Genomic DNA, 23,042 nt, shown 5'->3' with positions numbered 1-23,042 from the left:
AATATTGTAATAAAGTCTGCTTTTGATTTTACACCATTCACTAAGTACCCAGCGTTGTGATAAGTGAGCTTCTCAGTTGTCAGGCAGAAGTCAAAGACGCTCACAGCCTGTTGCTTCCTGCCCACAGAAGGGTAGAGGTGGCTTTCTTGTAAAAGGACTCAAGACTGGCATAATTGTAAACTAAGCTGAATCTTGATGTGTGAATTATTACTTGGTACAGTTTGAAGAATTGAAAAGATGTTTCAGATCCACATTTTCCTTTAAAAGCGGAGATAAAGACATGTTAACTTTATCTGTTTCACAAGTCGTGTTAATGAAAGTGTGCCTTAAATAAGATATGGGTGCCTGTAGGGTTGCAAGCACTGGTTGAAGGAGAACTGTAGTGGTTCTCAAAGAGAGTCTTTTTGTTTGTTTCCCAAAAGTTAAAATCCATGCTAAGATAGCCTGTGTCTGAACCATGTTTGAACCTGATCAGTGAAGTTAATCAGCAGTGAGCAACTTGAGTTCCCTACCTTGGTCATAAGTGCAACATTGGAAATTAACTGTATTGTGTTGTGTAATGAGTAATTGAACATTATCGTTCTCCTTTTTTCACCAGATAATTTCAGACCTCGAGTCTTGGAATGATGAGCTCTCTCAGCAGATGAATGACTTCGACACTGAAGATCTTACAATAGCAGAACAGAGGCTCCAGCATCATGCAGACAAAGCCCTGACCATGAATAACTTGACCTTTGATGTCATCCACCAAGGGCAGGATCTGCTACAGTATGTCAATGAAGTGCAGGCATCTGGTAAGATGGCTCCTTTGTGCTATTTCAGGCAGTGGCTTTATAAGAATTATCCAGTTGTCTCTCCATGGGATGTGTGAAAATAACAGAGATGCTGATTAACTGTAAACTGGAGACATGTGGGCTCCTTTATACTAAGATCATATGATAGTGTTCATGAGAGCATACTATTATTATGGCACATAATTTTCTTCAAAGAGTTGGCAACATCTGAAGATGTTTAGTTTTTAAAGAAAGGGATTTCACTCAACAATTCAGTAAAATTAGAGTAAATAAGGGGGAGTAAGTTTTATAATTAATGAGATCAGTGCAGTCAAGCAAAAATTTTCAGTTTTCAAGTAATGTCTTCCTTTTTTGTTCCTTATGCCCCTTCATGTGATATTTTTCACTGTGTACAGTCACCTAGAGTAAATATCAGACTTTAAAAAAAAATAATATTGCACTTTTAGAGTGCAAAAACCTATGCTCATAATGGAAGTGCTCTGAGGATTAAGTTGAACTTGGCAAAGAAACAAGAAAATTAAGTGTAAAACAATGGAAATGGGTTATTTCTCTTCAGAAACCTTGTAAGTCATTCATAAACGACTGGCTGATTGCAGGTGTCGAGCTGCTTTGCGACAGAGACGTAGACATGGCAACTCGCGTCCAGGACCTGCTGGAGTTCCTGCACGAGAAGCAGCAGGAGCTGGACGTGGCGGCCGAGCAGCACCGCAAGCACCTGGAGCAGTGCGTGCAGCTGCGCCACCTGCAGGCCGAGGTCAAGCAGGTACGGCCCACCCCGCACCCCATTATAGCTGTTCCTCACCTCCTGGAGAGCTCTGTTCCCATTACTTCCAGCTGTATAACGTCTTTCACTGGGAGTGGGGAAGGACTTTGTCCACCTAAGAAACTTCATCCGCCGTTAACATCAAGTGCGTTTTTTTAATTTGCATCACCCGTCCATATCGCTGCATGGATCTAGAGTACAAGTCATATGAGGACCAGCTGAGGGAGCTGCGGTTGTTTAGCCTGGAGAAAAGTAGGCTCAGGCCAAACCTTATCGCTGTCTGCAGCTACTTGACAGGAGGTTGTATCAAAGTGGGGGTTGGGGTTTTTTTCTGTGGTTTTTTTTCCCAGGTAGCAAGTGATAGGACAAGAAGAAAAGGCCTCAAGTTGTGCCAGAGGAGGTTTAGGTTAGTGTTGGATATTTAAAAGACATATAGATGGGACATTGAGGTACATGGTTTAGTGCTGGACTTGGCAGTGCTGGGTTAACAGCTGGACTTGATGATCTTAATCCTTTCTGACCCAAAGTACTTTGTAATTCTATAAATACAAGTCAAGTATTTGAAGTGTAGAGCGATTTGAACTAATGTTAAACTCATACTTTTATCATCTGTGTGGTGATGAATGAAAATGCTTAGTCATAGTCCCTGCGTACTGGCCTAATTCTGTTTGGTAATTTGTTTGAAAGATCTACAAATAGTGATAACATAATATCAACACGGTTTATTTTCCATGAGAATTAAAACAAGGTTATGCTTTTCCTGGCAATAAAGGAGCAACTTTTGAGGTCCTTTGGTGAATTTGAGATACTGTGGGCAAAACCACTGAAGTAGGTGAAAGTTTAAAAAAGAAACAGAACACTAGAGAAGGTAAGAAGTTTTGATCTTTCTCACACTTGGCAGCATCACAGAAGTCTGCCACAGTCTGTTGTTTTACTGTGGTCCATAATGGCTGCCAGTGCAACTTGTCCTTTCTCCTGCTTGTCATGAGCTCTTAAAAAATTCATCTCCCTCATGTGACCGTGACTGACAGCCCCAGAATTGCAAAGGAATATAGAAGGTGTCCAGTTAGGATTAGGAGAGGTGAACAAGAGGTTCCCGAAGTATTTCCAGGCAGTGGTTGGTTACTCTGTAGCAGCAGATGCAAAGTCTCTGTGTAGTCTTGACTTAAAGGAATGCAAGAAAATGGTCGTGCCTCTGTTAGTGGAATATAGGCATCAATCAAATATATTATGTTGTATTTCTAGCCTTTGCATACTCTGCTGAACTGTCCTGTATCCATCTTAACACTTATCTTCATAAATGCAAATTAGAGATTATTCCTTTCACGTGAGTAATGGTTGAGGTACAGTTCTTGTAGATCAGGATAGTTTCTGTACTCAGTTGCATATTATCTTGAGGATAAAGGAAAAGAGTGCACATCTGTGAAGGAAAGAAAAAAATAATAAAAAAAAAAATAAGTGAATGCCAGCTGAGGCAGTCTCATCCCTTTGTGGTACATCAGTGGGTAAGGATGGGATGGGTTAGTAAAAAAAAGAAATTGTTAATTTCCATGACACTGAAATAACATTCAGTAAAAGAACAGAATATAGCACTTTTTAGGTAATGTTTCAAAGAGACACTATTTAAGTAGTTATCTATATTGCATGATCACACAATAAAGTGAGTGCATTGCTCCACTAGCTTTGTTTGTATGCAAGTTAAATGTGACAAGAAAGACACATGTGTTTAAATCCTGTGTTTGTGGAACAACTGTCCTGTATTTTGGCAGATATAGACAGATTATGAACATCACAATTGTAGAGGAATATCCATGTTGCAGTTAGTATGTGATTTGTAGGTCCTTCTGTAAGAATTTCGTAACTTTTTTGAACTACTGCTAGCCCTGACTGAAAACTCAAGAGAAGTTCAGATTTTTAAGAAAGCACTTGAAAAAAAAGAGTTTATCCTATAATAAAGATATAGGTTGTACACTATTCTAACCAGCTGGCTTTTCCTGGTAGACTGGGATTTGGAAGAAAAAGTGTATTCTGTTTTATAGTCCTAGAACATACCTCTATATGTTGAATTACATGCTGTAGTAGGTGTGAATTTTCAAACAAACCAACATAAACATGTAGCTGACAGAATGTTTGTTTATTACTTTTCCAGATTTTTATTGCAGAGATTAACCTGCAATACTTCCCCAACCTGAGGCCTAAAAATTGAACAGAACTAAAACTGAATGTTAGTACATTGTCTCACAGGATTTCTTTTGATCCCCTTTTGAATGGCTTTGAGGCTACTAACTCCTAGTTTTGTGATTTCAGTTGCATTTTCAGACAACCATATCTGATTTATTTTAGTTTTTATTAAGTATCAGAAAGCATGATCTTCTCCTGAATCCTCTACACTGGGAAAAACTTCATAGCTGAGCAGGTCACAGCAGGTGCTTTACCTGAGAGTAAAATGGCATGATAAACGTCCTCTTCAGTCTGCTTTGTTTATATTTTGTTGCCTGAAGCAGTGAACACATGGTTTTCCAGTTCAATTACTGTGATTTTCTATCAGATTTATTGTTAACGAATTGGGTGTAAATGCACTTATTATGTAGATGGGATACTGTCTCTATAGCAAGATTTCTAACAACATTTCCATTTGAATTTTTCCTGCCAAATCAACATTACTGCTATTGAATTTTCACTCACCCATATGTATATATCTATCTATATAAAATACATAAAAATATATAGCTTGTAGTTATGCAAAGAGGTTAGACTGAAATACAACATGAATTTAGACAAATACTTGCAAAGATTCTCTTCAGTACTAGGTAGTGAAACTTGTAACTTAGTGAATTCTTATCATATAAGCACAGAAAGAAGATAAAAGCATTCAGTATTTCTTCTCTCTTAACTAGTGTACCAGTAATTCTGCATTGAAGTTCTATAGATCAAGCCTCAGTACTAGGAGGAAACAAGGGCCAGAAGACAAACAGAGGTTTAAAGAAAACCTGCAAAGAGTTCACTTGTCAACTTGATATGTCAGAGGTGCAGAAAGGGCAAGACCAGGTAGAAGATTACAATGTAGAAAAACCTTGGAAGATTGGGGGAAGAAGTTTCTGACTGACATAGGAAGTGACAGCTATATGTGGGGAAAAACAACATGGAAAGGAAAATGTGACCATTTTTTACAGGGCAGGGACATATGAATAGGTGGAGGCAGAGAAATATAATATCTGTCTCATCCAGAGCTCCACTTGCATGTTTGCCAGACAAAGGTTTTTTTATTAATCACATAAAATACAGCTGTTGGATTACTTATTGTTGCAATCACTCCCGCATACTCACTTTGTAGAATGAATGCTCTATTCTGTTTAAGGTCAAAATCTCTACCAAGCCCCAAACCCAGTCCAACTGGTTTTAGCATGCTCAATAAGCCTTTTTAGTGCAATATTATCTGCGGTTCCGATCATGGTGTATGTTCTTGGGTATATAGCTATATATTCATATCTGTACAACAGTGTACAGATACTTGTATCATCAAAAGTACCTTGAGCTGCTTTGTCTTTCACAAGGAGATCTTTTAGCTTGGTGCTTGAGCTCTGATTATCCCAAAATACTACTCAGGAAGAGTATCCTGGCACTCCGTATAATGCCATATGGATGTGAAAGCATAGCTAGGACAGCAGACTGAAGCAGGTTGTCTCATAATAATGTTTAGTCAAAAATCAGTCCAAGAAACTAATCCTAAATCAAGCATTTATCTAACAGACCTGCCTATTTGACCCTTTCAAGTGTCCCAAATTCTGTTTCATTTCCACTGTTTTGCTGATGCTGTACTGATGTTTTTATAGCCTGCTGAAAGCTGCGAGGGGAAAGATGGGGGGTGTGGTTCACCCAGACAGTGAGCTGATGGGATCATGCCAACAAACCCAGGAAGGCAGCAGCCCTGGAAAAGGAACATGCTCACTATTTACTTGATATTACTATTCACTGTTTACTTTATATTTTCCCCTTGAGTCTGAGCAGAGGGCAGGGGACTACTGGCAGAGTTCCTCCTGTGAGTTCGCCAGCTTCTGGACTTGCACCCTGACCCACACCAAGCAGGAGGGCAAATCATTGTGTTTGTGTTCTGTGCTACCTGTCTCTACTGTGTATGGCGGGATGCCGAGTCAAGAGGAGCTTTTGATTGGTGCTGTTTAAGCATTTTCCTTCATTAAAATTCTCGAAGAAGGCTAAATCTATTTTAGAGTCCTAAGAAGGTGTGTTTTGTTACACTATACCTGGAGGAATTATTTTGTAAGGTAGAGATGGAGCTTAAAACCACTACTACTAAGACAAAATAGAAATAAAAAAGAGATTTAAAAAAACCTGGGAGGTGCTGTCATGCCCTCCATCTACACTGCAGACTTATTCTTTTCCACAGACTTGCAGAATTTATATAGAAGAATTAAAATACATGCTATCAGGGTGGAAAAAAACTTGTTAGCTATTTGTTGTGCAGATAGAAGTGGGAAAAACTGCATTAATAATACAACAACATTGCAGTCGGGGTAACTGTAAGACAGAGGGTTAGCTTGTGATGCAGATTTGAGGCAATAGATGTTGTGTCAAGATGGCTAGACCTCAGTTGTTCATACTGTTAGACTAAATGTTACAGTGTACTTTGGATGTAGACCACATATGCTGTTTGGTTTTGAGGAACTGAGTTTTAATAGGTAGTTTTCTCGGTTTTTGCCCATGTTTTCAGTCTATGGCTACAGCCATATCATCCTGATTACTTAATAATAATGTGCTGCTGTAGCATTAATGGTAGTGTCATGTGTGGATCACTAGATGAGAGTATGTAGTGTTAAGACCTAACTGTGATTTGGTATTTCAAATATTGATTATCAGTGGTTAAAGGTCTAAAATCAATTAGTAGGAAGGAGTTAGAGAAGATACGCTTAAACTGGTGATGTTCAATCAATTGGGCCCAAAGGAATTCACCGTAAAATACCTAGAAAACTGCCTGAAATAATGTCATAGACAGTGCTTATCATTTCCAAACATCAGGAGATTGGATGAGATTCTGGAGGCCTGGAACTCAACATCTACTTCTCAAAAGTGGGAAAGGACTAGCTAAGGGAGGATTATAGGTCAGCTACATAATTCCAAGGAAAAGTATTGAAACAAGTAGATTACTAAACTTGAACAGTGACAAGGAGAGGAGAAAAGGCTAACACATTAATTAAGCATAGCTTCCCATTGATAATTTTTTTTTTTTTCCTGACAAGGTAACAGCTCTTCTGGGAGGGGTGGAAAAGCAGTATTAAAGCTTTTAAAATAGTTTAGCTCAGTCTGTCTGGCTCAAGCTTACTGTGAGAAAGTCATATAAGACTACATTGCCATGAATGATAACTTGCTGAAAAACCATAATCAGTAACAAAAGTTATTAAGAAACTCAATGGATTGCAAAACAGATTTAAAAATAAAAAAAAAAATTAAATCTGTAGATGTCTGTATTTGGATACCACAAGTTCGTGTTGTCAGTCAGAAAATGTACGTGTTAGAGTAGAGATTATGCTTTTAAATTTGAAGTTAAAGGCAAAAGAAGCTGGAACAGGGATTTGAGTTTAGCAGAAGGCACTGGATTGTGGTCTAGAATTATCTTGATGTATTGGAGAATTGGGCTCTAAGAAGGATATGAGTTTTCATAGTGAAAAATACGGAGCATGATGTACTGGCAAGAATAATCAACTGAATAAATACAGATGCGATTACTGGCTGGGCAGCAGTTCCATAGAAAAGTTGAACAGATGACAGTGGATAACCTGAATTATGTCCAGTTTTACTCAGTATTTGAAAACTTATGACTGAAGTCATGGTTGTCAACTGGAGAGAGCTCATAAAAGAGCAGTGAGAAAAATAAGGCAACTAACTTCACATGGGAGAGATTGAAGAGAGAGACTGTGGTCAGCAAGAGAAGTCTGAAGGGGGGCATAGGTGATGTTCTTGATGGAGAGAGGAGGGGGAAAAACAAAGCTGATGCTAAGAGGGAGAAAATGCCTCATTTTCTTCTTCCTCCCCCACCCTGATTTTAGGCAGGAGAAATGAAAGCCAAAATTAAAGCAAGAGAGATTTGAGTGTTAGACCTTAGAAAGACTTAGGGTGATAAAACTGGCTAGTGAAAGTGTGAGATTAGAGTCTTGAGTAACGAACAAGGTAGAGAACTTTTGGGAGGGGTCTTAAGGTTGCATGTTCCTGTTGTTGATAAGGAATGTACAAGGTGGTCTCCTGAGGCTTCAGCCCACCGGGGGATTTTTCCAGTTTCACTGAACATGTCAAAGAAGGCACATTCTGAAAACTGAAAATCTTCAAGCAGTTAGAAGACACTTAATGGTCGCATTTTTCTCAACATTAATATTCAAAATTATTTGCGTACTTTTTGCTAGGCTATATGTCTTCAATTTACATTACTGACACTGGCTTTTAGGCAAATATTGCTTGTAACTTGTTCCAGTTTTTCAGGTGACAGAAGCGGTATTCAGAAACACAGCCTTGCTCAGAGTATGAACTGAAACCACAAACACGTAGTAGTTGACTGAAAGCTGTGAGTTGTTAGCTCAGTGAAATTATAGTAAATATCATTCACTGTGCTGACTCTATATATAATTCACTGTAATATGTAATTAATAAATGATTTCATTATAAATTCCCATACTAATGTGACCATAAATGTTTTTGTCCCTACAATGATGCTTTTTTGCTAGTTGGCAGTGGAATTACATATTTCATGGTCTTCTCTTTTGTCACAGGTTTTGGGCTGGATCCGAAATGGAGAGTCAATGTTAAATGCTGGGCTTATCACTGCTAGCTCTTTGCAAGAGGCAGAACAGTTACAGAGGGAGCATGAGCAGTTTCAACATGCAATAGAGGTAAAACCACCATTTTAGTGACCATAGTCAAGATGTCTTGTATTACAGTTCATCAGTCTCTCTAAATAGCACTTTTGGGTTTGTGCTACAATATTTTTCGTTTAGGAAAAACTGTTGAACTAATCTTATGGCAAAGAGATAAAAACACTTACTGGGAAGATGTTTTTTTTGTTCTTGTTCATTTTGAAGCTGCAATTCCAGGTGAACATCTTTGCAGTGCCTTTTTCCTTTTTGCATCCTTGTGAACTGATAGCTGTTCACAGTAATTTTACTGAAAATGGTGTTTTCCTTTGTTAGAATGTAACATCTAATGGTAATTATAAAAGTTAAAAATAAATGGAACAACAAGCATCAGTTTTATGTATTCTGATGTGATCCTTTAATGTTTCCATTTTTGTTTGCGAGTAGGTTTCACTGAAATTTGTGTGGTGGTGTGTCAGTTCCCCTGCCATGACTTCAAACTAAGCTTATTAAATTGGTCATATTGCTGCAAAACAATAGGCAGAGTTCTTAAGATTGACTAAAATGCGGTATTATTAATTTATATGCATTACTGAGGGACTTCAGTAATATTGAATATATATAGTATATATTTTTAAAGAACTTATGTTGAAATATTAATGATGTTATGATTGTTTGGGTAGACTATTTTCAGAAGTACTCTGACTTGCATTACCTCTTTCATGTTTGTTGTCTTTATAGTTTACACTATATGCACCCTCATTTTGAGAGCTTTGGTAATTCCTAAGTGTAAAAATTATGAGATGTCTAGGTGTTTGTCAATTTAAAAATAAATTACTGGGAAGCTTAAAATCTGTATTTTCTGGATCATTCTTTACTTAGGTATAATAATACTTAGTATTTAACCCCTTCTTTTTTTTTTTATTCCTTGATTTTAGGCAAGTGTATGTTTATACAAATACAGTTAAAAAGAAATTTGCTTACAATTAATAGAGAGTCGTCTTTATTTACTGACTTTCCTGCCTGTACCTTTCTTTGTTCGCTATTGATGTGCAAAAGACCTGGAGTTAATGCTGTAAGGACAGGAATAGCAATCAAGCCAAAATAAGATATACATCCTTTTCATCTTTTTTTAAAGTGAAGAGAAAGAAAATCAACCTGAAATTCATAATTATAACAGTATGTACAGCAACATAGATAAGTCACGTGTGGCTTAATGCTAGACAGTGACTATTTGTTACGAGCTGCTGTTTAGTGTTGATTTGATGTTAAATCTCTACAGGACTTAACTTCCTTTGTATTTGCATAGAGAAGTCACACAGTAACTAATATTAGACAGTTATTTTTAGTTGATGGGTGTTTGTGCACGTATAGAAGTGTCATTGACACAAGTGGAAATGTGACCCTTTGAGGTCTTCAAGCAAATGAACTCAAGTGCTCCACTGAACTCCTGAATTTTCACCTCTTGTCAGAAAACACATCAAAGTGCCCTGCAGGTTCAGCAGAAGGCAGAAGCAATGCTGCAGGCTAATCACTATGATATGGATATGATCCGGGAGTGTGCAGAGAAGGTTGCTTCCCATTGGCAACAGCTGATGCTGAAGATGGAGGACCGTCTCAAGCTTGTGAATGCCTCTGTTGCCTTCTATAAAACTTCTGAACAGGTACAGAAATGCTACCTGACCTGTGTCTGCCTTGGTTAGTTCCTCAGTGTGGCATAGAACAGCATTACCTTAAAAATGATTGCCTAGGTTTGGTTGTATTTACCCATTTGCAATAGTTGCGGTTATACAAAAAAATGCAAAAAGCAAATCCTCTCACCAGCTGCCTTAGAATGAGAAACCTTGTGTTGCAGCCTTTCAGTAAATTAAGGGGTCTTATAAAGCAACAACTTTTTACCAGGCCTGAAACCACATGACAAGGGGCAGTGGTTTCAAATTCCTCATATTCTTACTTTTTTACTGAGAAAAGTTTTGTAGAATATTTTCAAGATAAGGCACACTGTACAAGTTTTATTGTTGGTTTTTTGCTTGTTTTTTGCTTAAACCATAAACAAGTTACACGTAGGTTTTAATGAAAGTGCTTCAGATGGCTAATTCTAGGTTTTTTTGTGGGAGTCAGAGAAAAATCAGCTCCATCCTACTTGTCCACAGAAAAGTTTGGGGGAAGGTTGGCAAGGTTGCTTCCGGTGCAGTCATAACTTCAGCCCATCCTGTGTTATGCAATCACAGAGGCAGAGAAAGATGAACAACTTTAGGGATAGCCTCTGAGCAATTGCACATAAGCAGGCCAATGCTTGCAGACCTACAGCCAAAGTTTATTGCTTTCTCTTATGTCCTGGTCAAAATATGTCAGAAGCTGAGGTATATGTAAGAGGTAGATTGGTTTTCCTTTTATTTAGGCTTGAATTTTGATTTTTTTTCTCTTACTGAATTGTATTTGAGCTGGTCTCGTTTTTCATGATAGGTATGCAGTGTACTGGAAAGCCTGGAGCAAGAATATAAGCGAGAAGAAGATTGGTGTGGGGGAGCAGACAAACTGGGTCCCAACTCTGAAACAGATCATGTTACTCCCATGATAAGCAAACACCTGGAACAGAAGGAGGCATTCCTAAAGGTAAGGTTGACGATGTTTTGTAGCCTTTTGTGTCTTGGAAAACATGCAGGCAAACGCTCACTCTTACAGTTCTGAAATTGCTGTGGAAAGCAACAGTGCCCACTTAAACTACAGGTATGTCCCAGTGCGAAGTTGTGGAAAGTAATGTGTTAACTGCTTGTGAGAGTGATTAAGAGAATACTTTCAAGTGCATAAAATTGTAGCCAGTTTTATAAATATATTTCCTGTTGAACGTCAGTAGATGTCAGGTCTCCCAGTGTGATGGAAGAGGAATTGGAAATCACTGCTTTGAGCAACTGTCATTCTAAAGAATGCTTAAAGGCTGCTGCTTTGGAAGAGAAACTGACAGTCACATAGTGCCATTGCTGCCTATGCATCAGAGCAGCTCTCTGATGTACTTGGACTGCAGTGGAGTGCAGGAGGAGGAAACTGGTAGACAAGCATCTGGGAGTAGTTGGGTTTGTGTAACAGTTTTCAGATAAATTAAAGATTTTTGTTCCAACAAATGTCCTAGTGAAGAAGGTTATTGATCATACTGAATTAAATATGTAATGGATGCTTGCAGAACAGTGTAACTAACTCTGTAATCAAAGGCATTTTCCGGCATCACCATAAAAGACTAAGAGCATAAAACTTTTTTGTTAAAAACCTTTTTGTCCTCAGTGCACAGACTACAACACTCAAAAGCATATTAGTGTAACTCAAAGTATACTGCCAAATAGATCCTTCTGCAGCTGGCATGAGTTACCAACTTTGTCTTTAAATGGTATGAGAAATTATTTAGTTCCTTTTTTACTGTATCAAACCATGCTACCTTTAATCTTTTGAAGTAGCATTCCACATTCCAGGTATTAGAAATAAGGTAGCCAACCCATATGTAGTGCTTGGTGTATGTTAAGATGAAGAAGACAGCTGAGCTGAGTGTTGGCATTACAGTGGCAAGGTTTGAAAGCTCTCAAGGCCTTGCCTTAATATTTTGAGGGCATGTCTTACTAGTTTAGCACTTTTGGTTTCACTTTAGCAGAGCATTTACTTTTTGTTTAAAGTACTAATGGATGTTTTGGAATATCCAAGTGAGTACATAAGCAGGTGCACTCCGTTTACACAGTAAACAAACTTCAGGTGGCACATGGCTCATACTCTAAATAAACTTCTCTGTGAGCTCTGAGTCGCACTAAAAGCTCAAGAGCAGGTAATTGCTCTTCAGGATCTTCAGATGAAAAGGAATAGCATTTTATTTGGAGTTGTTTGTCTGTTTCGTTTTGTTTTTTTTTTTCCTGCTAGGTAAGAAAGGTTTAACTGCTATTTGGTGGAAAAACTGGTTTAATAGTTGGGTTGGCTTGGCTTACTTGTGCAAAAATTTAACAACCAATGCTTTCCAAAATTGGAGAGTGTGAGAAATATTCAAAAAGGGGTGAAGAAGATCCTTAATCTCTTTCTGGATGTGTATCTGTGCACCTTCAAATAAAGTAATACCTCTGACTCTCTCTAGGCTTGCACGCTGGCTCGAAGGAATGCTGATGTCTTCCTGAAATACCTGCACAGGAACAGCGTCAACATGCCCGGGATGGTGACGCACATCAAAGCACCTGAACAACAAGTGAAAAGTAAGGGGTTTCTTGTTCTTTTTTTGTTACACACAAAAATATGGTCATCACATGCTGTGGTATGTGTGGTGATGGGGCAGTGAAGCTTGCCCAGGTGGAAAGAGTTCTGTCAGACTTAACAGGAAACAATTAAAATTACTCGCACACTTGGAAGGATCTGCCAGTCTTCGAAGTCTTTTATACTCAAGTGAAGTTGCTTGGAATTTATTTATCTGCTGCTTACATGTAATCTTCTTTCAATTTGAGACTCAAATGTGCTGTTTTTATTGAGACAATGAGATAGTAAACTTCAATATGATAATGTTTGGTCTGAAGCCAGATGGGAGCTCGTTGTGCATTCTGTAAGTTCCTTGGGAGTGCCAGTGATCCCACTGGTAATCCCTTGAGTTATGCCCTTGGGCCCTTTATATAGTTTGAATTAGTATTGGATAACTTTATGAAGTATAGGATAACTGACATCATATTTAAATTAGTTGAGTAGATAGGTAGTACCTGAGGAGAAGCAGGAAAGAGCTACTATATGAGGCTTGGCTTTTGCTATGATTAATAATATGTTGTGCAGCTTTAAGGTATAATATGCATTCTAGGGAATCAAGAGAGAGAGATCTGTAGGGCTTTCAGGGAAGAAAGAGCAAAAATTAATAGGATATGTGTAACTGATGTGTGAGGTAGGCAGAACAGAGATCAGAGAGATTCAGTAGTAAATATTGCATTTTACTAATTTAATTGCGAGTTGTATTCCTCTCTGTGCATTTTGAAGCTGTGACTGAACACTCTGGCTATGCTACAGACTCAAAACCAGAGAAGTTTAATTGTGTGATTAAGTGCTGTTTGCAGCTACCCAAAGGGGGATTGTGCGTACGATGGAGCCAAACTCAAGAGGAACATGGCGATAGGTCCAGAGGAAAAGTTGCAGCAAGGAAAATTCTGTAATGGGAGAAAGTGTTACAGCAATATGGAGTAGAGCAGGTAGCCTAGAGAGGTAGTAGAATCTCTGCCCTCAAAAATTTTTAGAACTTAGTTGAACAAGCCCCTGAGAAACTTTGAAGTTAGTCCTGCTTTGAAGAGGAGATTGAAACAGATGGCCTCCAGAGGTCACTTCAGCTCTAATTTACTTGATGACTCTACTAGAAAGGGACATGCTCACTGCTTCACTTTACTGCAATGGAAAAGTAGTTTGTGTTAAACTTACCCATATATCTGACAGTGCTCAAGTTGAAGGTCTTCCTGTGTTGAATTTTTGTGTTGGAAAGATGATAGAGTATTGGCCATACTTTCCACTCTTAAGGAAATAATTGGATTGTGGCAGTTGAAACTTTTAGCACATAGAGCTAAGACTAAGGATTGTTTTTCCGCTGTTGCCAAGACATCAACATTTATAGAACTGTGCAAGACAAAATCTCAGCATAACTGCCAGCACTATCAATAATTGAAGAAGTGTTGCTTTGTCTCAGTAGTAGACAATGAAAACAAAGCAAAAGCAAGCAGGAAGTTGTAGCTTATTGAGTACTAGGCAAACTTTTTAAAAATGCAGTTTGGAAATCTGTGTAGAAACAGTCATTCTGAGAAAGGTAAAATGTGTTCAGGTGAGGAAAGAGTAGAAAGGTCTCCTCTAATATCCTTCAGAATAATAATTATACGTCAGAACAATAGTGCTGTGCATGTTCTGTGTACATGTAAAATTCTAGATGAGTGATACATGTCTAAACAGCAGCAAAAAAAGCAGCAAAAATCCCCAAGCAGAAAAAATAAGCTATGTGCTCTAACTTTTTTCCTCTATAGGCTATGTAATATATGCTGCTGATAATTAAACATGAGTCGAGATAGAACTAGTTAGGACTCCCTTCGTGTTAGGTCTCAATGCTATGGCAGTAGCTGACCAAATGATTTAAATTCTGTTCTTCATGTACACATATGCATGTAAGGAAAAAAAAAAACCTCTCTTCATCTCCTTTTCTAAATGGAGGAAAAAAATAGAGTGTGTTTATTTTATTTTGGTGAAATAGAGATTACATGCATTTTACTAGAGCATTACACACTCATACTCAGGTGTATGCTTGAAACTGGCATACTGCACTCAGTGTATAGTACATTAATGCTTTAAAAATTCGAGTAACTTTTAAGTTCGGGTTCTTACAGAACTGCTGAACATTTTTGAAAAACCTCATTCAGTGGCGTACTTGATTCTTATCCCCAGCTGCAAATACCTAGAAAAGCAATGTCTTAATCTAGGCGAAGTTTAGCTAAGAACATGCTTCATGGGAAACAGGAATTGCAGTGATACTGAACTCTGAGAGGTGTCCCTCTGTCCCTGCATACCAGTGTAAATTATTTCTTTGATGTGCAGTTCAGAGTATCCAAATACTCTCTTAATTTAGGAAAGAGTTGTGGCCTAAAACTGTGCTGTGGCAGGTAGATTCAATTGGTGACAATTACTCAGAAGTAATTAAGTTAGCTCAGAAATGGGGCGTCTTCATCTTTGTTTCTGCTGCTAAGTTTGTATGCTTCTCTGTTACCTGTTTCTGCTGTACAGGCTGCAACTGAACATTGTACAGGAACTTGCCTAATGGTGCTTATATTTTTAGATAGGTTGATAGAGGGTACAGGATGCATAGAGACAACTGAGAGCTCTTTGAGCCTGGAAGGTTAGAAAATAGTCCTAACAAATGCTGGAATCAAAAGAAAATAACAACAGAGACTGTAGTTCAGATGGCTTGAGATAGAGCTGTTTTTCCAAACCTAGTATTAAATATTGATGTTCTATAACTTTCTTAGAGTATTTTATAGAATATTTTTTCTCTTCCTTGTCAGTCCAAGAAATTAATGGCACTAACACTGACAGTGCCCAGCCAAATATCTCTCACTGCCTTGCCATCTGTATCATGTCCTGACAAAACAAATGCTGTTCCAGTTTGCTAAATTCACCTCGCTTGCTCTTTGTCAGAACTACTTTGCTTGCGTCACTATCAAGATGTCTCTTTTTACATGGTGTGTCCAGCTGGGTGTGTTGCATTGTATAATGGTAATTGTGTCCCACCCACCCCTCCCCAGCTCCCTCCCTCCCTAAGTCTGGCATATATTCTGAGCAGGCATTTTGGAGGTGACGTAAGGCAGAAATAAAACTGAGAAAGTAGGAGAGGTTCATAGCAGATCAGCTCATAGCTTGGCTAAGGGACAGATCAGTTGAGGCTTATTTGAGGAGAGCCTGACCAGCAGAAAGAAAACCTTGGCCACAGTGACCAGATTCCAACCAAAAGCAAGTCCTGGGTGATCTCAGCACCCTGTGGCAAGTGGGAATACTTGCTTCCAAGGAGGGGGATGTTGGCAGTGATGCAGACAGGTTTCATAATTCAGAGAGGCTGTCACAAGTGGTTGTGTTTGGTCCCAGATAACTGATGAGGTAGACAGAGATGCTTTTTCCCTCCATCTTCTTGTTATTTGAGCTTCTCTGTCAAACTGTATCTTGGAGTTGTTAGCTTTTGAAAGGTGAAGTATGGTGGACCTGCACAGTGGGGGAGCAGAATGCAGAGACCTTAAGGCACCTAGCACCTGTTATCCTCCATTTGTAATTGTGGATCACGGAAAATAGCCAGCTGTGGGTGTAAGAGAAAATCAAGTAAAGCTTTAGTGTGAAGAATGATCCCTTTTTGTCATCTCCTCTGCCAGACCTCCCCTTTGGCTCTGTGCACTTCTGACAGAATTACCTGGTGGAGACATTGGGTGTCCCCATTTCCCTGTGACTCAGCTTGCAGACTGGGTTTGCATTAGCTACAAAGTCAAGTAGAGGTGCTTTTCTGGAAGCAGCTGTAGTGGACTGATTACAAGATGGAGTCTGCTTCACCATTGTCTTGAGGATGGAGTTTAAAAGCCTTGATGCCATAGCTAGGCTGCTGCAGGAGGCGAGCTACTTGAAAAAGCTCAAGGAGGCACCTAGCAAGCTAGCAGAGGCAGGTAAATGAGCAAAAAAGATAAAAAGTTGTTGCAGTCAAAAAAACGCAGAAAGAACTCTCCCATATAAGGTATGCCAGCTAGATCTTGCTCGGAGACTGGGGAACCAGCCAGTGGGTACTCACGGCCCATCTTGGTACCAGGCAACCTTTGCTCGGATACTGGTGAACTGGCAAGTGGGCACCCAGGGGCTACCACGGTGAGGGTATTTAGGGCTGTGCCCAGGGGCTGCTGGGGGGGAGCTGCTGCCACTCACCCTGCTGCTTCGGCTCGTTCCTCGGAGGATACAAGGCAACCAGGAAAGAAGCCCAGCAGAGATCTACCAGCTTGCAAGCCAGCAGCACTTCATGGTGGTGGTAAATCCTGTCCTGTGCTTTTAATAGTTGCCCTTAGCTCTTCTCACTTTTCTATCTTCCTTCTTTCTCTCTGCTCTTTTGTGTTACAAAATAAAGTTGAATTATTGTTTTGGGATCCTGCGTCTGGCCTCGTTTGTGTCTTAATCTCGCTTATGGGAATGTTTTTAGAACCTGGTTCCCCTCTGCATCTAAGCGGATCGGAACAGCAGCAGTGGGTAAAGTGAGCTTTATAAGAAACTGCTAGAATTTCTTTGTTTGGTGATAAAAGCCATAAGCATTAAAGAAGCAGAGTTCCTTTGCTAGGAACAATTTAAAAGTTGGACATATGGAATTGCATGTTAATAGTGGGATGTGGATGTGAATTCTCAATGGCAGACAGTTCGTGATGCTCAGGAACAGAATAACAAATTGTAGAGTTAATTATTTGATTACCTGGAAATTCTTTCAAGGGTCAGTGAACATTCATATTTGAACAAGTCAACTTACTCAATTATACTGTGTGGGTTTTAATTTTTTTTTTTGTGATAGAGAATTATAAACTTACTAATTGTCTATTTTTATTACTTGAGTTTCTGTACATATATTGTCTTTTTGTGCTGCATTTGATCTTGTGGTGACTTAAGGTTGTGTATTTGTTCATATGTATTAAATCATTAAAATACTTTATAGGAAACTGATAATAAGACAATATTTTTTTAATTGCGATTAATATGAGATGTTAAGCATGTAGTGATTACTTGTGCATGCTCATTCTCTCTGAGGTTCCATTCAGGAACCATCTTTATCAGACTACATTTTCAATTCTGCTTTAAGCAGTGGCAGTCTCTTCGTGAAAAATATTTGAGAGAAAAAAGAGTGTCACTAGTAAGTTTTAATTGCATCTCTAGTTTCTTTAACCAGCATTTCTGTAAGTAGTGAAAAAGCAACACTCTGTTTTTCATGAATATTGGGAAAAAAACAAAACAAAGAATAGCAAAAAGAGTAAGCGTATAGTAAATTCTACAATATAAAGTACTTTATTCTCCTGATTTTAATATGATATTTCAATTTTAGTTATAATAACCTCTATTGAAACTATTTTGATTTCTTCAGATATCTTGAATGAGCTGTTCCAGAGGGAGAACCGTGTGCTGCATTATTGGACCATGCGTAAAAGACGTCTTGATCAATGCCAACAGTATGTGGTGTTTGAAAGAAGTGCCAAACAGGTGAGGGTTTTATATAAAAATCCTCTTTGGTGTGATCGAGGGTTGATATTACACTGTTCTGTCTCACAGTAAAACATTTGCCGTTGACTTCAATATTTCGAATGGCTGAAAGATCAGTGGTCAAAATGGAAAGGTAAATTATTTGTCTTTCCTTTAATACAGAAAACTAAATTTGTTGAAGCGGGGTCCCTGTACTGCTGTAACTTAAAGGTGGTGTTTTGCTTTTGCCAGCTTCATCTGGTACTGGCAAATCTCATTTCTGCAAGCTTGTGTTTGACAAATTGTTATGCTTGTTAACTTTTACACACACACCTAATTTGTCGGGGGAAAATAACTGGCAGCAGCGTTTTTCTCAGACGTTGCGGAAAAAATATCTAATTAAGTTGACTGACAGTTCTAGAAATCTGACAAGTTGGATAACTCGTTAAACAATAATAACTGAATTACTTTGGTTTTTCAATTCTGTGTATATTTGGTGTCTTGCATGGTCGATCCGCCTCTTTGTATTTTATTGAGTTTACCAGTCTGGAAAGAACTATTAAGTAACTACCACACACACAAAAAAAATCTCCTTTACTAATCAAAACACATGCCATAAAAATAAGTAGGGGGGGTCAAAGCAGAATGAGTAACTAGAATGATCTGCAATGGTCTCTTACCACTTTTTTTTTTTTTTAACTGGATATAGAACAAAGAAAGGAAACTATCTGTTCCTGTTCTGCAGAAAAGGGCACAACGCCCATAGTGTGAAATATAGTTAGATCTACTTTAAAGGACTCAAAAAACTAATTTTTTATTTCTTTCTGACAGCCAATTTAGACAAAAGTTTAAATACTCGTGGTCTGTTTTGCTCTCTTGAACAAATTCTCCAGTCTGCCTTTCATGCTTTCACAAAGAAATTAATACAAGATAAATCTTGGAGTGAATTTGAAGATTGATACCTCTTTAAAACAACAACGACACCTCTTCACTACCCCCTACCCCACTTTTGAATAACCTTAATTTCAGCCTCTACCAAGCACATGATCTACTTGGTTTTGTATAGAGATTACTGACTAACAGTCAAACAGTGGAAATAAAGATCCATCAGCATTTTCATTGCAAATCCCATTTTTCAGCAATCACCAGTTCAGTCATTGAAAAGCAAAGCGAACTAAACCATATATGGGACTCCACACTGATTAGCCAAAAAAAAAAAGGGAATGTTGCTGTCTTCATTTAGATTTCTGTTTGGAAGATGGAAAAACACATTCTTTGTGCTTTCAGAACTGGATGCCCTTTTGATGGAAACAGATACTATAGTAGTTTGTGAGGACAATGGTAGATCCTCAAATCTTTCTGGAATTAAGGACCTATCTGATCCCTAACTTGATTTCTCTAGTTCTTGTAGTGATAGCTCACATGAAATGAGAGCTGATCTAAATTGTAGGAATTAAATCAGGATGAACTTTGTCATATTGTGCCTCTAGAAAGCTGCCAACAAGTTATGACAGGATAACATTTCATTGTCATGGTGGGTGTATTGGAACTAATTGATCTTTAAGGTCTTTTCCAACCTAAACCATTCTATGATGTGGGGAGGGGAAGGTTTTGTTCCATTGATTCCAGCATTGTGTAATAAACCCACTAAAAAAAGGTAGATGTTAAAAAGTTAAAAGCAAGTATCAAATGTTGTTAGTAATATCAGCAGTAGCCATGCTGCCTGTCCATATCAGTCTTCATTTGCAAAAATTGACATTGGAATGACAAAGGGTGTCATAGAGGTGGTTGGTTGAATTGTTGCTTTTTTTGATAGTAGTTCAAGAGTTGTTGGTTTGTTTCCATCAGTGAACTTTTAAAGGTATAGGCCCATCTTCTCAGACTTGCATCTGTACTAATAAGTGACTAGGTAAATGGCATCCTAGCATTCACATTCAGTGTTGGATTTTGAAGGCTTTCTACTCACTGTAGTTTTTGCACCAAGATGCAAAAGCATCCTAAGTGGAAGTAAGGGAAACAAAGTTGTTCTGTCACAGCTTTGATGAGTTTAAGTTGTTGGTGGAATTATAATACAGACAATGCCTTTTCTGATTCAGTGTAAGGTTGTGCTTTTGAAAAATACATATCTACTGTCCACCAAGATAAAACTTTTTTTGTTCTTGGTAATGTGGATAGATTAACTCTCATAATTTCAGTTTGTCCTTTTAAGGGAGGAGCAAGGACCCATTAGCAATCTACTACTTTTTCTCTCGGAGTGTTAAATTTTTGTCTAGTGCTGTATGTATTTACTGAAGTCACAGAAGATACACATGCATTAAGTAATAAGATGGTTCTAAGCAAGCTGTATTAAACTCTTTGAACATCTGATATTGGCTTTGTCAGAAACAAGACGTTTCTAAGTTCATGTACCTCTACGTACTGCTGTAGGTATCCTGCATTTAGAGCTGCAAACAGTCTTCAGGTTGATTTTTACTGTTATGCAGCAGTTTGAGATGACTTGTTTTTCTGGGAGCCAGAGATTCCTTGTGACCACTGAGTTTTGCTTAAAAGAGCAGCAGATATTAATGGGGGTAGAGCATAGATAATAACATGGATCAGCATTTTCATAATAGTGAGCAAATAAGGTGTCAGGATGTGGAAGAGAAACAATTTTAGTTTGCAGTTCTTAGTTCTTGTCTTTTTCTACCTATATGTACATTAGTAGGTTTAACTGATACATCTCACCATTCCTTATCTGCTGTAGGTTGAATTTCTAGGAGCACAGGCCATACTTCATGAGGCTGGAATATGTCAGAGAAAGAGTGAAGTGATAGTTACATCTTACGTGCTTGGAAAGTTTAGCCTACTCATTTGGTGGTTTTATGTACATTTTTACAAATTGGAAAATGCATATTTCTGAGTACAGCTGTCCTGTGTGGCACCAAAAAAGTGTTTCTTTTTTTCTCAGTTGGGGAGTATACTATCAAAACTGTAAACACAGTCAGTTAGAACCTTTTAACAGTGGACTGCTATAATCCTGTTGTAGTGGACTTCCCTGAAGTATTCAGATTCATATGTAATTTTTAGTTCTTTAAGCATTGCTTCATAGACTAAGTGAATTATTTAAGAGTTATGAACTGTTTGATATTGTAGATGATTGCCACAAATGACATGGAGTAAAATTCACCTGTGGCCAATCTCTGTTTGTGAAATACTGATTACAGATGGTCTCTATTGGCAAAAATACACTGCCTTTTCTCTTACTTTCCTTCATTATTGTTTTATTTAGGCTCTGGAATGGATTCATGACAATGGAGAGTTTTATTTATCCACACATACTTCCACTGGTTCCAGTATCCAGCACACTCAAGAGCTGTTAAAAGAGCATGAAGAATTTCAGATCACAGCAAAGGTAAAATAAAGAAAATATCACAGCATCACAGAATAGTTAGGGTTGGAAGGAACTTCTGGAGATCGTCTAGTCCAACCCCCCGCTGCCCCCTACCCCTAGAGCAGGTTACACGGGAATGCATCCAGGAGGGTTTGGAGTGTCTCCAGAGAGGGAGACTCCACAACCTCCCTGGGCAGCCTGTTCCAGTGCTCTGCCACCCCCAATGTCAAGAAGTTCTTCCTCACGTTAAGGTGGAACTTCCTGTGGTTTGTTTTATGGCCATTACTCCTTGTGCTGTCTCTGGGCATCACTGAAGAGTCTGTCATCATCCACTCGACACCTGCCTTGACATACTTACACTAATTAATGAGATCCCCTCTCAGTCCTCTGTTCTCCAGACTAAACAGGCCCAGCTACCACAGTCTTTCCTCATAAGAGAGATGCTCCAGACCCCTCCTCATCTTTGTGGCCTCCAATGAATCCTCTCCAGTTGTTCCTTGTCTTTCCTGAACTATGGAGGTCAGAATTTAACACAGTACTCCAGAAGCGGCCTCATGAGGGCCAAGTAGAGGATCCCCTCTCTCCACCTGCTGGCCACATTTCCTGATGCACCCCATGATACCACTGGCCCTCCTGGCTGGAAGGGCACACTGCCAGCTCATGGTCAACTTGTCATCTGCCAAGACTCCCAGGTCCTTCTCTGCCGAGCTGCTCTCTAGTAGGTCAGCCCCCAACCTGTACCAGTACCTAGGGTTATTCTTCCACAGAAGCAGGGCCCTGCACTTCCCTATGTTGAACTTCATTAGATTTCTCTCTGCCAAGCTCTCCAGCCTATCAAGGTCCTGCTGAATGGCAGCACAGCTTTGAGATGTATCAGCTACTCCCCCCAGTTTTCTATCATCAGCAAACTTGCTTAGGGTGCATTCTATCCGTTTGTCCAGGTTGTTGATAAACAAGTTGAATACGTAAGATTTGAAACAAAATAAAACAACCGAATTTCCCCATGACCCTCAAAAAATCTCTCTGTGTTTCTACTGGGAATAGAATAAACTAGAAAATAGCTGGCAGATAATCATTATTGTTACTGGAGCTCCATGAGCCCTATGTGCTGTTGATTTCTTATGACAGAATTGTAGTGAGATAGCTTAAAAATGTTTTCAGTACCTACAAACCTTGCAGGGCCTCTGATTTCCACTTTCATATCCTCATGATTGTGGACTACTGGATGTTTATTTAGCATATAAAATACAAAAAGGCGTATTATTATTCAGCTTAGAGGATAGTAGAAGAATTAAAGCTTTATTTGTTAGGTAACTCATTAAAGTATTCTGTTATTCTCCTGTAAACTTTTTTGTGTCATGGCAGCACAATGTAATACTACATCTCTGAAGGCCTCTACAGAGATGCAGATGTCACTCGAGAGGGTTACCAGTTTTCACATGTGAAAAACAGAAAACCAGTGCATGACTGAAATACCTGAATTTATGTAGCCTTGTCTGTCTCTGTGTTTCATTTTGTCACCTATTCAAACTGTTGCCTGTTTC

The 23,042-nt window shown here is 38.7% G+C and overlaps 1 protein-coding gene across 2 annotated transcripts in view; it reads left to right on the top strand.

The window, feature by feature from the left end:
- TRIO (trio Rho guanine nucleotide exchange factor) overlaps positions 1-23,042 on the top strand; it is a 248,016-nt gene that overhangs the window by 131,535 nt on the left and 93,439 nt on the right. For both annotated transcript variants that reach the window (XR_001877064.1, XM_017829066.1), the window contains exons 14-21: positions 599-794; positions 1,391-1,557; positions 8,334-8,453; positions 9,887-10,078; positions 10,881-11,030; positions 12,523-12,637; positions 18,034-18,149; positions 21,397-21,519. Coding sequence is in view for 1 of the 2 variants with exons in the window: in XM_017829066.1 (XP_017684555.1) it covers positions 599-794; positions 1,391-1,557; positions 8,334-8,453; positions 9,887-10,078; positions 10,881-11,030; positions 12,523-12,637; positions 18,034-18,149; positions 21,397-21,519 (1,179 nt within the window). In the remaining variant the exon portion in view is untranslated. The remainder of the gene's footprint in view (positions 1-598; positions 795-1,390; positions 1,558-8,333; positions 8,454-9,886; positions 10,079-10,880; positions 11,031-12,522; positions 12,638-18,033; positions 18,150-21,396; positions 21,520-23,042) is intronic.

The sequence above is a fragment of the Lepidothrix coronata genome, unplaced genomic scaffold (assembly GCF_001604755.1).
Source record: "Lepidothrix coronata isolate B3197 unplaced genomic scaffold, Lepidothrix_coronata-1.0 Scaffold158, whole genome shotgun sequence".
Lineage (NCBI taxonomy): Eukaryota > Metazoa > Chordata > Aves > Passeriformes > Pipridae > Lepidothrix > Lepidothrix coronata.
The sequence above is the reverse complement of the archived record's forward strand: the minus strand, read 5'-3'. Positions and strand labels throughout refer to the sequence as shown.